Source organism: Lolium perenne, chromosome 5 (genome assembly GCF_019359855.2).
Source record: "Lolium perenne isolate Kyuss_39 chromosome 5, Kyuss_2.0, whole genome shotgun sequence".
NCBI classification, from domain to species: domain Eukaryota; kingdom Viridiplantae; phylum Streptophyta; class Magnoliopsida; order Poales; family Poaceae; genus Lolium; species Lolium perenne.
Genome location: NC_067248.2, coordinates 3,403,911 through 3,417,963, shown reverse-complemented (window position 1 = coordinate 3,417,963; position 14,053 = coordinate 3,403,911). Strand labels below are relative to the sequence as shown.

Here is a 14,053-nt window from a genome sequence, read left to right as displayed (position 1 = left end):
AAAAAAAGATTGCATCTTCTAGAACTAACCACGTGCACTAGTAGAAAAAGAGGCTTCCAGACGCCCCCTTTAGTCGCGGAAATATTCGAACCGCGACTAAAGGGGTCTTTAGTCGCGGTTCGGGAGGCGACCCGCGACCGAAGGTCTGGGCCCAGCGGGCTCGGTCGACAGCTGGCGGACGGAAGGGGCTTTAGTCGCGGTTGGCCAGTCCTCAGGCCTGGCCGAAGGCCTTTAGTCGCGGTTGGCCAGGCCAACCGGGACTAAAGGGTACCCTTTAGTCCCGGTTGGTGTCCCTAACCGGGACTAAAGGTTTCTCCAGGTTTTTTACTCCCCACGCACCCTTCACCCCCCTCCCCCCCCCCGTGGATCGCCTTTTTTAACACTGTAAAATAGAAAAGAAAATGATAGAAAATTCAAAAAATAAAATGTTTTCAGATTTTTGTATGTTATGCAACCTACTATTAGGGAAAATTAACAAATTTGAATTTTCAACTTTTTTGCAAAAAAGGTTTGAAAAATGGTACAATCGCATTAACTTTTGCATACGACATCGAAAAAAAACGTATAATATATCAAAATGATCGTGGGAAAAAGTTACATCCGAATTCACCCGGGTTTACCCGGTTAGCCAATTTTTATATTCTCAAAATTCCAAATGAAAATATGAAAGCAGGAAGATTTTAGTTTTTGCCAGAAATTCAGTATTTTATATTTTTTTTAAATTTTAAATTAATAATTGCATCTTGCATAAAGATTACTATTACTTAACCATAAAGTTAGCCAATTTTTAGATTTTCAAATTTTCAGGTTTTAGGTTTGGCAAAAAAATATTTAAAAAATTAAAAAATTAAAAAATTAATTATAATATAAATTTAAAAAGTTAATATTTATTTATTTATTCAAGACTATTATTACATCATTACTTTTGTTTATTAAAATAATTATTTGAAATTCAAACAATAAAGAAGTGTGACATCGACCCAACATGTTAATAGGATTGATATGATACTAGTATCAACAACATGCGCGCGAAGCACTTGGAAGGAGGATGGGAAAAGAACTTGGAAGTTTAGCGTGCTAGTGCTGGAGTAGTGGGAGGATGGGTGACCGAGCGGGAAGTTTGACCACAGGTAAGGAATTTGACTAGAGATTAAGTGTAGTTAGTGACTAAACTTGGCCAATAACTGAAATACTAGAAATTGTGGAAAAAAAAAGAAAAAAAGGAGTGAAAAATAATTAGAAAATCAAATAGATTAAAAAAAATTAACCCGCGGAGGCCTTTAGTCGCGGTTGGCCAGGCGAACCGCGACTAAAGGTCCTCCGCCCCGACGGACGCCTGGCGCCCACGTGGACGGACCTTTAGTCGCGGTTCGTAAGCAACCGCGACTAAAGGGGGGGGCCTTTAGTCGCGCTTATTTGGTCGCGGTTGCGCAACCGCGACTAATGGCAGTTGCGAACCGCGACCAAAGGCCATTTTTCCACCAGTGGTGCACAAAATTGATCTGATTCCATCTTAATTTGTGTTATGAATTCAATCCCTAAATATTCAGAATTGTTTACTGGAACAAAAATCACTATCATATATGTCTTCCTAGTCCAAGTATTTGCTCATGCGTTAACGTTGTTCTCATCAAGTATCGCAAACTACATGATTGATAGATTGGTTTTACTTTTGAGAATCACAAGTTTTAACGATGCTATGATGGAATTATTTATACAGTTGACACAACTAAAGTTCTTACTTTCCCTAAAAAAAACTAAAGTTCTCCCTATTCTTCATGCGATTGGCATTCATCTACCCCTTTCACGAAGCTTTACCATTCAACTACAATGATGGCGCATGATTTTGCAGTGCATACTTGCATGATAAAAGAAACAATACAACAAGTTCTGAATGACTTGCTTACCACTTATCACATAAACTATATATATAGTCCCACATATATTCACATGCCTTACGATTTAGGATGTCAAAGGTCCAGTTTTACACGACTTCAGATACGTTTTATTCCACATTAGTTTGAATCTTTATAATAGAATGAAATATTGGAGGAAAACAAAAGACCATGGTAATCATCCACGTCGTTATCTTTCGTTTTTGAAGGCATACTCTGAAACACTAGCAAAAGATCATCTACAGGTTAATGGATGATATCTTTTAATTGCAGGTAACACATGGCAGTGTCCCATGTGAATGGTGTACGCATCCACGCTCAGCAGCGTCCCACACAGGATTTTGTGGCCACTGATCATACAGCCTGCAGAAGACTGGTGTGGCAGCGGTAGTGGGGCTGCAGGGTAACGATGGAGGGCTGCAGAAGACTGGTGCGGCAGCGGTAGTGAGGTAGGGGAGTCGGGAGTGCCCAACAAATTCTTCGATCTCGGCATGCGCCTTTTTGATGGCTGCTGGGTGGTTCAGCAGGAGTGACATAGCCCACTCTATCAGGCCAACACTTAATAAATTCTGCACCAAAAAAAAGAGAAAGGAGTGTCAGCTAGATTGATTGTGTTGTTTGCGCTGCAGGCAGCTAGGAACTATACGCTTTTTTCACCTTTCTGTGATCCGAAACATCAACAAACCAGAAATACATCCAGCCCATATACTATGCAGTTAAAACGACGTTCATAGAACATATAAATTGTGCATACGTTGTCCTCACCATCAGCTAGTGTACTAGTACCAATCTGCACATCACGCATCAAGAGTAAGCTTCCAGCATTCTTTTGCTTGGTTTGTATGTACGTAGAAATGCACAATTTCTTCTTCTTTTTTTCCTTCTCTTCTATAGCTAAGCAACTGAAGTGTCAGCCGGAGGAACCACCTGATATTCAAGAAACACAGAACATTGTACTACGTGTAATCTTACTAGGGTAAATGTTCCCACCTCCCAGTCCCAGGAAGCGAAAGCGCACATCACATGCATATACACTTCCCAGGAAGATTGTATTCTGTGTTGGACTTGGGGGCATGGGCATCCCCAAGATGATGATGCGCATGTAACTCACTTCTTCATGAAGGAGACGGCCCTTTTGGATACTCTCCGGCAGCTCTTCGTCGCCTTCTCCAGCCCAGCTCTGCATAATGGTCAGCACTACAGCCCCAAGGGCATCAAAAGGATTTCTAGTGCACGGGAGAGAGGGTGGGAACTTGACGCCGAGGCTGAGCTCTCCACACCAAGCCACGACCGTACGTATCGGGAACCCTCGTTTCGTACGTGGGAGAACACAATGCGTATGATACGTCACAAACTCACAATCTCCGTCGGGCAGTGTTTCATTGCAGAGAAACATGGCCACTTTCTTGCACACACGTCGTTTGAAGAACCGTTTCTTGCACGCACGTATGTTTAGCCACCGTTTCTGTTCAAACGTGATTCATATGACACGTCACATATTACGGTTGGGCAGTGTTTCCGTTCGTCTTTTGTGACCGTCGCGTCGGGGTAGGAACACGGACAACGCGAGCAGATACCTGCATGTTCTCTTCTCTCTCGATCTCTAGCTGTTTCACGATGGGTCGCACCAATTTGTTGTTAACATTTGCCGGTTCCACTATTACGAAAATGATGGTATCCGCTAAAAGTACAATGCGCGCTTCAAAAATGTACATGGTGACTGATACAAAACGATCCACCAAGACCAACCAAGATTGTCATCATACATCGTACAGTACCGACTAAACGTCAAAACCCACAGCTGTCACGCCTTCGCTAGAAACTGGATCTTTGTGGAAGATCAAACGATTTCCATGATTGCAATTCCATTGTCACATAGGACGGCAATGCTACACACATATGAGCTCCGGTTATAGAGAGAGAAAGAGAGCTACCATCTACAAAATTAAATTATGTGAGTAATAACTACAAGATTTGTGGGAGATTGGCTTACCTTTTTGTCATGGTAATGTATGCGAAGTCCCGGACATCTCCCAAATTAAAGTTAACCCTGTTCTCATACCTGCCAAATTGTAAAGCAAGGTATTCATACACCGCTGCCACTTATATTTTTACCGTTGATGCATGGCGTCATTATGAATGAATGGGAAATGCAGTTGCAATGTTTGCCGGAGTTAAAGATGTTGGCTAGCTTAGGGTAATAAAAATGTTACCTGTGAGTAACTGAGTCACAAAAAGCAACAGTGTTGTCCTGTGACACTGTAAGTAGAATCGGACGACCCGAGGGACCTTCAACCACAGCAATACTGCAGCTCTCATCTTGTAGTCCGTTGATATGTTTAATACATGTATTTGATTGCAAATCCCAGATCTGGTAAAAACATGGAGCTTGAGGCGGTACAACAAAATAATTTACACATGCATCATTAGCAGTACTATATTTCGCTTCTTTTTTCGTGAGCTCTGCATGTGTTGCTATAAAACAATATTGAAGATGTCATACATGTGCACTCCCCTCATACTTAGTGTGTGTAACCAAATACGGCAAAGCCCCGCCCGGGCAGAAATAATCAAGACCATAAGCATATCCTGGATGGCACTTGAATGAGGCGACCGGAGTAGGAGAATCTATGTTCCACATCTGTCAATCTCAAGCATCAGTATGAAATTATTAGGGAAATTGATATGGAAACTGCTCTTATACTAAAAAAAAATCTACACCAACTAATTAATGAACCTTTATCGTGGAGTCAGTTGAGCAACTAGCAAAAGTGTTTCCCGCAGCCTGCGGGTTGAACTTGACTTGACACACAATGTTCGAGTGTCCTTTGAATGTCCGTATGCATTGCCAGCCAGCCTCCCAGTTCCAAAGTTTGATCAGCTCGTCAAAGGATGCTGAGAGCACTAATGGCTCACTGGGGTGAACCGCCAGTGAGGTGACGTTCATCATGTGAGCTCTAAACTTTTGCAGCTTCTTCACTTTTTCGTAAGTATAAACATGGATAAATCCTACTATATCACCGGCCACAAATGCTTGCAGCGGCTCGATGAATTTAGCTCCCCCAACATGGAACCGTGCTGCAAACTTCCCATCACTGTTGAGGTGGATTGCCATCACTCTTGTCTACATAAAAATGAAAAATGCTTAATCAGTTCGGTACATGTCCTCTTCCACTGTTCTAAAAGCAACATGGACATTTCTCACTTGCCCAGCTTCTCATAATCATCTAATATCCAAAAAAAAAGGAAAATGATTGTAATCACCCGGGGGATCGCGCGCTGGTTTCCGTCCTCCGGCTCCCGCTGGCGCCACGTGTCCTGGCCCACCACCAATACATGTCTATCCCATCGTCCCCTACCTGCCTCTTTCTTTCCGTGACGCACATCTAGCGCAGCTTCGCCCCATTCGACCGCCGGCCGCAACGCCGCCCCACCCGCCGGCCGCGGCGCCGTACCACCCACCCGCTGGCCCACAAGCTGCCGACGGCAGCGCCGAGAGATGCAGGAATATTTCTCACTATCCCCAAATCGCCCCGAGCGAGAGTCAGGGGAGGTCGCCAGCCGTCGTTATTACTCCATCCTTCCTGACCGCCCCAACTCCTGCGGACATGGCGAAGCTCCGCCTGGGTGTCGTCCTGGACGCCGCCATGGGGCGCACTGCCTGGGCGCCGCACCGATGGACTGCACCAGCTCGTCCTCCTCTCTCGGGCATGAGGGCAGAGGGCGCTACCTCGACCATGCGGCCGAATCCCGGGCTCCCATCCTAGAAACAAGGCTCCTCGCCGCAACCTCTACCTCCGTCTAGGTCCTCCCCAACCTTCTGGTTAGCCATCGGTGCGCAGAGGTGCTGCCAAGGAGGGGTTTGTTGGTGCCACGGCCCGCGTCTCCGGGGAGTTGTTGCTGGCAGCTTAGGGGTGCTGCTACTTTGACACACGGCATTGCTACCGACAGAGGCCAACTTTGCTACCTCGGGTGTCCAGCGTTGCTACTGGCGGAGGTTTGGATTTTGCTACCTTAGGCCTCCGGCGTTGCTCTCGGCGGCGACCGTTTTTGCTACCTTAGGTGTTCTGCGTTGCTACCGGTGGAGGCCGACTTTGCTAGTCGTTCGTCGTAGCTACCGGCGGTTCCGGGTGTTGCTGCCTTTTGGGCGGCGCTGCTGCTGCCGGCTACAGGCAAGGTCTCCGTCGATGCCTCCAACGATGTCTTCATTATGTTTGCAACACATTAATAAATATTTTGCTACAACCTTTCTTCAGTTTTGCTACATCTACGTAATATGTTTGCTACGGAGTCTCCGACGAGCTCTGCGGCGAGACTCCGGCGAGCTTAGACTTTTTCTTTTGTTTCATGGGTGAACCGTTTTTTTGCTACATACAATTGCTGCCGGGGTGTTTATTTTGCTGCCGGAGGTGTTCTTTTGCTACATGCAAATCTGACCGTACATGATGTCAATCCGATGGCTGGGGTCCGGGGGGCTGGGGAATCAGATCCCCCGGGGACGCCCATCCCTATCCCATTCTTTTTCCTCCCTCCTTTTCTTCCAGAGCGATTTTTGACCTAGAGGGTTCCGGCCGCCTCCGCCCTAGCTCCCCTACGCTTCAGCACGATGAACCAACGAAGCACTCGACCATAGATGGCGGCAGCGGAGCAGGATGCTGCACCGGCGCCGACGCTACATCCGACACTGGCGCAGCGCCCCCGACACGACACCGCGAGGCTTCTTTGTGTCTTATTGGGTCTCGGCTCCTCTCCCTATGGCCTGCTCTCCGTGGATCCACCGCTTTAGCATCTCGCGCTCGCTGTTTGGGGGGCACCAGCGTTGCGCCGCCTGGTCCGTCTCCCTCCCATGGCTCCCCTGGCCCCTGCTTGCCTCGCTGTCCCGTCCGTTTGCCGGACGACCCTTGCGAGCTCCAGGTTCCAAAACATTTCAATTGTTGAGGTACAATAGAAATGTACAACACCTGCAATTCCGAATTCAGTTGCTCCGAAATTCAGAAAGACCTTATTGTTTTTTATGTGATGATTTTTCGGATACATAGATGCATTTGGCCTCTGTAGCTGCAAGTTGCAAACAACCTCTTGAGGTACAACCGTTTAGCTCTGATTTTGCTTTTCCGGTGCATCATGTCCAACTTCCTCTGAACTGTTGCTTGATTTCCTTATGACACATTCTACTGCTTGATTTCATCCGGTTCTTATTTCTCTTCATATGCATAGTCTACTGATCTGCTCTTAATTAAACAGTACTCTGACCATTTGTGGATAGACAGGTCATGCAACAATGCAAGTGATGGCAAAATTGGTAGGCTAGAGTAGTGACGGTTTAATAATACGGTCTTCTTTATGCTACAACCAAGCATTTGAAGTTATTTGTACTTTTCTCGGATCTGCTACATACATGGCTACATAGGAAACAGATCAAGTAGCTAAGTATTTAATAAAGAGATCGGATCTGGATATTTCTTCCAAGCTTTCGACTGAATCGTCAGAAAATCTTTATTTGTTTCTGTGAATAGATAAGGTTTTGTTCATTGATGCCAACGAGTTTTAGTGATTCAGGCTTCTTGGGGTACTCATATGGTCCATTTTATTACTAGAGGATCTCCTTGGAAATTAGTGGCGACACTCTTGGTACATGATAATCTGTCTGACAACCAATTTGGTTATTCTGAACTGTCTTACTACTAATAGAATGGTCAGTGATTCTGTTTTTTGGTAAAGAAATTTGTGGTTTATGTATTCAACATTATTATGGGAGGTTGCACAAGCTAGCTGTCCAAATAAAGCAGAGTATTTGTCACTCCCTTCAAAAGGTGACGTGCATTCTTTATTTTTAAAATAGTATCCCAGACAGGTTTATGCTCGATCAACCCATCAAATGAATCTAGAATTCTGGAACCTCAAATTGAAATTTCTCAAGATGGGAAGACATGAAGATTTCTATGAACAACGCTAAAATAGGTAATGTCTTGATTTCTTGTCTGGAACTGTATTGAGCTGTCTATGTTGGCCTAACAACTTCAGTGGAGCTTAATTGAATTTTTGAATCTTGAGTTTATGTAGAAATCGAATCAGCCTCCTTGCATAATAAAAAGCAAGGGAAAGGCTGCCTAGAAATACCCTTCCCCAGACCCCGCAATGTGTGGGAGCTTTAAGCACTGGGTACGCCTTTTTTTTAGTTTATGTAGAAATCTGGTTTGGCCAAATTAAAAATTATGTTAACTAGGCGGTGCAGTTTTCTTTGGTGTACTCATAAAGCATTCTTTGATTTTAAGTGCCCGATGGCAATCACATGTTGTCAATTATAATTCCAGTTATTTGGAACATACATTCATAACTTCCCTTAATTGTTGGGGTTTAGCTGTGTTTTAGGAAACAGAAATAATTTAGCAAGTGTAAGTGTACAACGTTGGCAGCCCTTGAAGCTGAGAGGAGGAAACATAAGCAAACAGGGAGCGACTGCAAAATATGGAGCTTAATGGAGAGATAGTTGAAGCAAGAGGATAGTAATGCTGAAGTGACAATGTGACTATTTTTTTCCAATCTTCCAGAATCCATATGCTCTATTTCTGCACAAATGAACCTATACATAATTTTATGAATTAATGAGGTTATTATATACCAAATTTATTTTTTCTGTTGAATTACGAATGACTCGGTAACACAACATCTGAGTTCTATGAAGTATTGCTTCCCTGGTGATGATTAGTTATAAGAACTGAGTATTTTTGTTGCATCCTTTTTTGTTAAGAGCACACACTTGCTTTTTTTACGAAGAAATACCAATCACTAGATTTTGGATCATTGGTACCTTGAGCGTGCACATGAGAAAGGTATTACAACCACAACTTTATCGCGTGATGGATAACAGATATTCAGATCCCTCTTTTGATACAGTTGCAATGTTTCTTACAATCATATATACCACCAATTTGAATTTACAATGGAGTTACAATGATTGGTGACAAAACAGCAGCTGCATCCCCTTTGACTTTGCCAACTTTTATGACAGTTGATAGACTATCATGGAATTAGATAAAAACTCCTTTATCAAGCGGATTCATTCAGGTTCGTTATCTCTTACGCTACACGTCTTTCATCTAATTACATAGGTTGTTTTGTGTCCGTGTTAGCTAGGATGGAATCTTAGAGGTTTATCCTTTTTTACATTGCGCTTGTGTGGTCCATCGATATTTCAAATGTATAGTTCACTGCTTCCAAATGAAACGTACTTTCCTTAGCTTGATTTTTATTTTATGGTTATTGGATTACAAAGTTAAAGGTATGCTATTAACCTGGAATTAATCACCTTGCAAGAAGGTATGTGATTTTATTAGCGTCGGATTGTTCTAATGTATATTGTATTCACCAGTTTTTTGTTGATCAGGTATTTGGGACGAAGAGAAGAACTGGACATAATGTTGGTCAAGAGTTGGCTCCTATCATTTTAGTTCCAAATCAAACTGCCATGATAATTTGTTTTGGCAATATATTCTTGCCAAGAGCAATTGTGGTGTCGCTGCCAATAGGTGCCACAAGTATCAGGTACGCACTTCTAAAATTTGCCATTTTCTCCATCTGCATAGATGATTTCCTCTTTATAAGCATAAAGATAGTCTTTCTGTCGTAAAGATATTGGTTGAATCCCCATGACACCACAGTATCTTGGCAACATAGCTTGTGGAACTTTGTTTGATTACTTTAATTTTTCTCATCTTATTGATTGCAGCATTATCTGGGAAGAGGAAGCCATGACAAGGTGCAGCAGTTCATGGCCATAACCGGTGCAAGGTATAATTATCTTTAATATTTGGACTGGGATTCAGTGCTGACTTGTTAGTTTTGTTTATTATAGATCTTTGCTTCTCTACATCAATTATAGCAACTTCGTAAGTGGTGATGCTGATGTCGGTAGTTAGTTGGTACTCCCTCTGTCCCAAATTAGGATGCATATTTGTTTTGGTGAAAGGCAAACTCTATAAACTTTGATTAAATATATAGAAAATTATAGCAACATCTACAACATTATCTCAATCTTATGAGAATCATCATGAAATATATTTAATATTACACACATTTGGAATTATAAAAATTGATATATTTTCAAATATAGTTGGACCAACTTTATAAAGTTTGACTTTGACCAAACCTAATATGCATCCTAAATTGGGAAGGAGGGAGTAACTAGCAAAGAAATTTGCAATACAATACAGTAATATCAATGTTGAACTTATTGAATCTATCGTTTGGGCTCATTAAGAAACACTAAAATTTACCTAGCTAGCACCCTTCATGTTGATTTGTCGTCGCAGCCATCCGATCGTATTTGTGAGCATCCTAGATCATCTAGTCACATCAGACTGGACTATTATGGCGCAACCCATCCACCTCAGCCAGACCACCCATCAGTGGGTTGCTTCTCTGAAGATTGACCTGAGAGTTTTCTTATGAGCCGGGCCGATTGCCGATGGGTTGTTGGTCAGCCAGCAGGTTTTCCTGCTGATCGGCCCTCTTGGATGACTGAATGGCGCAGGCCCAGCTTAATTCTGCTCGCCCCCTTCTCTGCCCTTCACTGCGAAGTAACCGGGAGTAATTAGGCGGAAGCCAGGCCGCCTTCCTTCCATTATTGTTGCTCGAACATAGGCACATTACTCTGCATGTAGCCGCCTTATTTGCCACTCCTCAATTTTTTTTGCTATATTCCTCTTTATATGGTGTGTGCTCCATCCCTCCCGGTTGCCCATATGTGATCTCGCCTTAATTTGTCTTCCAGTCTTATCAATTCCTATCCTTCCCGATTTCTTTTTTGTTTGCTATGGCGGGCGCGGACACCTCACACCTGCGCTTTCGTGGCGCTCCATATATGCCTTCGTGGAAATCGAAACTGCCCGTCAGGCCATGATGAGAGGTAAAAAACCGATCACAACTGATATATTTCAGGTGTTGTAGAGGCGCACATGGGAAATGTTCGAGTCGCTCGGAGGGGAAGTCTACGATTGTAGGGTTGGGTGATACTTTGAGAGAGATGTTGTGCACGTGCAAGAGGAAAACCTGCCGGCCGCCAAGATGCTTGTGCTCTCAAGCTCAACGCAATAGCGCAGAGAGAGGATCATTTTGTAGCATATGTAATTGCCGTTATAGTTTCCTGGACAAGTATCACTGCTACTCTCTCTCTGTACCAGTTCAATGAATTGCTATTTATTACTACTTGGTTGATCTTCTATCTCCATTTCTACACGAGTTCATATACATAGTTAAGCTTTGAAATTTGGGGAAAATACTTCATATGTAAGAGATTAATAGTCATACACGCAAATTAGCAAGATAGGTTATTTTCTTTGTCGGGCATACCAAACTCTCAGGCCCGTTTATCTTGGGGATCTGGTTATGCATTTGGATTATCATATAATTCCTTGCTCCAAGCCTCCAACATGGCACTAAAATAGTCTCACATGTGTTTTTAAATATTGCTTTCAGATGTACTGCCAAATTTTGAGCTGCATAATTTGATGATATTTGCAATATTCATGGTCACTCTGAGAGGATACTCACTTCATCTGTATGATTGATCGGTGGTGCTACTTTTCTATTTGTTGGGAGATGTTTGGTGCTTCTATTTTATTTGTAGGTGTTACATAAGCCACAAGTTTCTTTGATGGAAACTGATTATTTGAATCATCCCAGGTAATTTAATCAAGTTACTTCCTGGTACATGGGTCTAAGGACCACTCTTGCATTCCTTTTGTCTTTGATATTTACTCACTTTAAAATAGCACAATGCAGAAATCAAAAGATGGTTGACAATCGATCAATTGATGGTCCGAGGAGAATTTAGTACGATTCAGTTGGCAATGAGTGATCTGTAGTGAAACTTCTGAAAAGTTCCATAACTTGGTAAAGAGAAATATATTTTAAAAGAATGAGACTATCAACTAATATGGTAATGATACAATCAAATCGATTTCTCTTGTAATCTTTTGGACAGATTTTTTTTTCAATATTTGCTCTTCTTGTGTCAACACAGCTGGAAAAACTGTTGATAATTTGTTGGAATAGTTGTACTTAGATTTGTATTGTACTCATTTTGCGGCACCCCATTTTGTAACTGCTCGTCCCAGCTCTGTAGGAGTCGACATCGACCCTGTTGCCGGAAGTTTGGAACGTGTTCACCGCTCCATTCTCTCGTCCATCGCGCGCTGGCTCTTCCATCTCTGCTCACCTCGCCAGTCATCTGTGACGATATTACCTGTCCACTGCCCAGCCCGGTCATGATTTTGTTGTTGATTCCCGAGGAGCCTTCCCATGTCTAAGACTAGTCACAATGGGAAGTATCATACACTAGTATCATGCACATGATACTAGTTTATGATACCACCTCCACATTGCATAGTATCATAAGATAGTATTGTAGTTTGATTATATTTAATGTTTTGTAGAATCTCAATGCAAATGTGTGTACATGATGTATTTGCCAATATTTTTTTTAGTTTTACGTGCTATGAGACGGAATCATATTATGATACTACTGTCATCTCTCACCTCATTAATTGATGTACCACATCAGATTTTTGCCAACATGGCATGTATGATACTACTTATGATACTCCTACGTTCGCATGCAGATGGATGCTTTGTCCCACCACGCTCTGCGATGATAAGTTCCGAGTTGGATGGCCCAGTGCTTGTGTCAGCGTTGATGACATGGTGGTCGTGTGCTTGTGTCAGCGTTGATGACATGGTGGTCGTGGAGACAACATGGCCTCCTCCTGCCCATCGCTACGGGAGAGTTCCTATGCCAGTTCACTGCTCAGGTGTTGGCACGACTGCTTGTGAAGCATGCAGGTGTGGAAAGTGAGAAAAAAGAAGTCAAAGTTTAACGTTCTTCAGGACCACTCGCCAGGGTGAGAGCCTGCCTATACGACGCCAACCTGGCGGCGATACATTAGGATGTAGAGTTTGTGGCCTCATAGACCTCCTCTAACGAGGATTTCTCCTTGTTTTATAAATAAAGCCACACACGGCCGTACCAGTACAAGGTGATGAGAAGACCCTCCTACACAACATATATCAAATATAAAATAAAAAGTATGAGAAGTAGAAAGACTTGCCATCGAAGACACCAGAACGATACTGAGGGAAATCAGACCTGCAATTGATGCCCGAAGAGGGTAATGACGATGGTCAAGGGTTCTCACCCGAAGCCCTAGACCGACGAACGTACCCACAATGATGCACCCAAGAAGGTTACGACACCGTAGGCATTGCCACCATTGGCATCAAAATGTTGAGCTTTCGCCCAGAAAAACCTTCGCACGCCGGTATTTTGGACCACCTACTGTCCCCGAGCCCGGGCTCCAGATTCCTATGTGAGGGTAACTATTGCCGACACGCCATCCACCGCAGGATCTCTCGAAGCCTGCTCCTCGCCAACTAAATAACCAAAGAAAATGGCCACCGCGATGGCCATGTTGCTCGCCATAGAGATGCCCAACAATCCACCTTCCGAGGTCACTGCCCCGACATCTAGCGCCCATCACGGGAATGATAGTACACCATAAGGGTGATAGATCAGAAACGGTAGGGTGGACCGCTCCAAGCTCTCCAAGCTCGGTTCCAGGTAGCAAGTAATCAGAAAAGGTGTAGTGCATCCCGCAACAATCGCCGGATCAGCAAGTGGGAGAGGATCAACCGCCCTCTACCGTCAAAGGCAATCCCCGATCAGATGCAGCATGCAGAGCCAAGATCATGCCTAGGTTAGGCCCCTGTCAGGTTTAGATCAGGACAAGTAGCACCGCCGCCGCACTGTAGTGCTATAGACACCGCAGTTCACCTACAAACCGTCATGATCCATAGCAACAACCAACACCATACCCTTCTCCCGGCCACCTAGCTTCAGTCTCTCCGGTTGCATGACATCGCCACGGTCCTCCACTGCAGCAACACGCACATGTCGGCGCCTACGACCATCCAGGTAGGGCCAAAGGACCACCATATATTCCAAGCCACTCTAGCAATCCCGTAGATCCAAGCATACCATCGGGACACCGCACCACCAGCGGCTCGATAGATCAGCAACCAAGGTGTCGCCCTGTGGCCGTATCTCACCGCCGACGCGCCGTTTTGCTACCACATGATCCCCATGTCCACCAAGAGAGATG

The 14,053-nt window shown here is 43.9% G+C and overlaps 1 protein-coding gene and 2 long non-coding RNA genes across 3 annotated transcripts in view; 1 reads left to right on the top strand and 2 right to left on the bottom strand.

Moving 5' to 3' along the window:
* Nucleotides 1–3,567: 3,567 nt before the first annotated feature.
* Nucleotides 3,568–4,006, bottom strand: LOC139831193 (uncharacterized). The gene is made up of 2 exons (XR_011745861.1): nt 3,889–4,006; nt 3,568–3,784 (listed from the first exon to the last, which is right to left on the bottom strand). It is a non-coding gene; the product is annotated as an uncharacterized lncRNA (long non-coding RNA).
* A 602-nt stretch (nt 4,007–4,608) lies between these two features.
* Nucleotides 4,609–14,053, bottom strand: part of LOC127321766 (putative cysteine-rich receptor-like protein kinase 12) — a 62,154-nt gene continuing 52,709 nt past the window's right edge. Inside the window, exon 11 of the mRNA XM_051350741.2 lies at nt 4,609–5,019. Coding sequence (XP_051206701.1) covers nt 4,624–5,019 — 396 coding nt within the window. The 3' untranslated portion in view covers nt 4,609–4,623. The remainder of the gene's footprint in view (nt 5,020–14,053) is intronic.
* Nucleotides 6,660–12,381, top strand: LOC127321769 (uncharacterized). Its single transcript, XR_007864336.2, has 5 exons — nt 6,660–6,979; nt 7,746–7,856; nt 9,283–9,440; nt 9,625–9,817; nt 10,073–12,381. It is a non-coding gene; the product is annotated as an uncharacterized lncRNA (long non-coding RNA).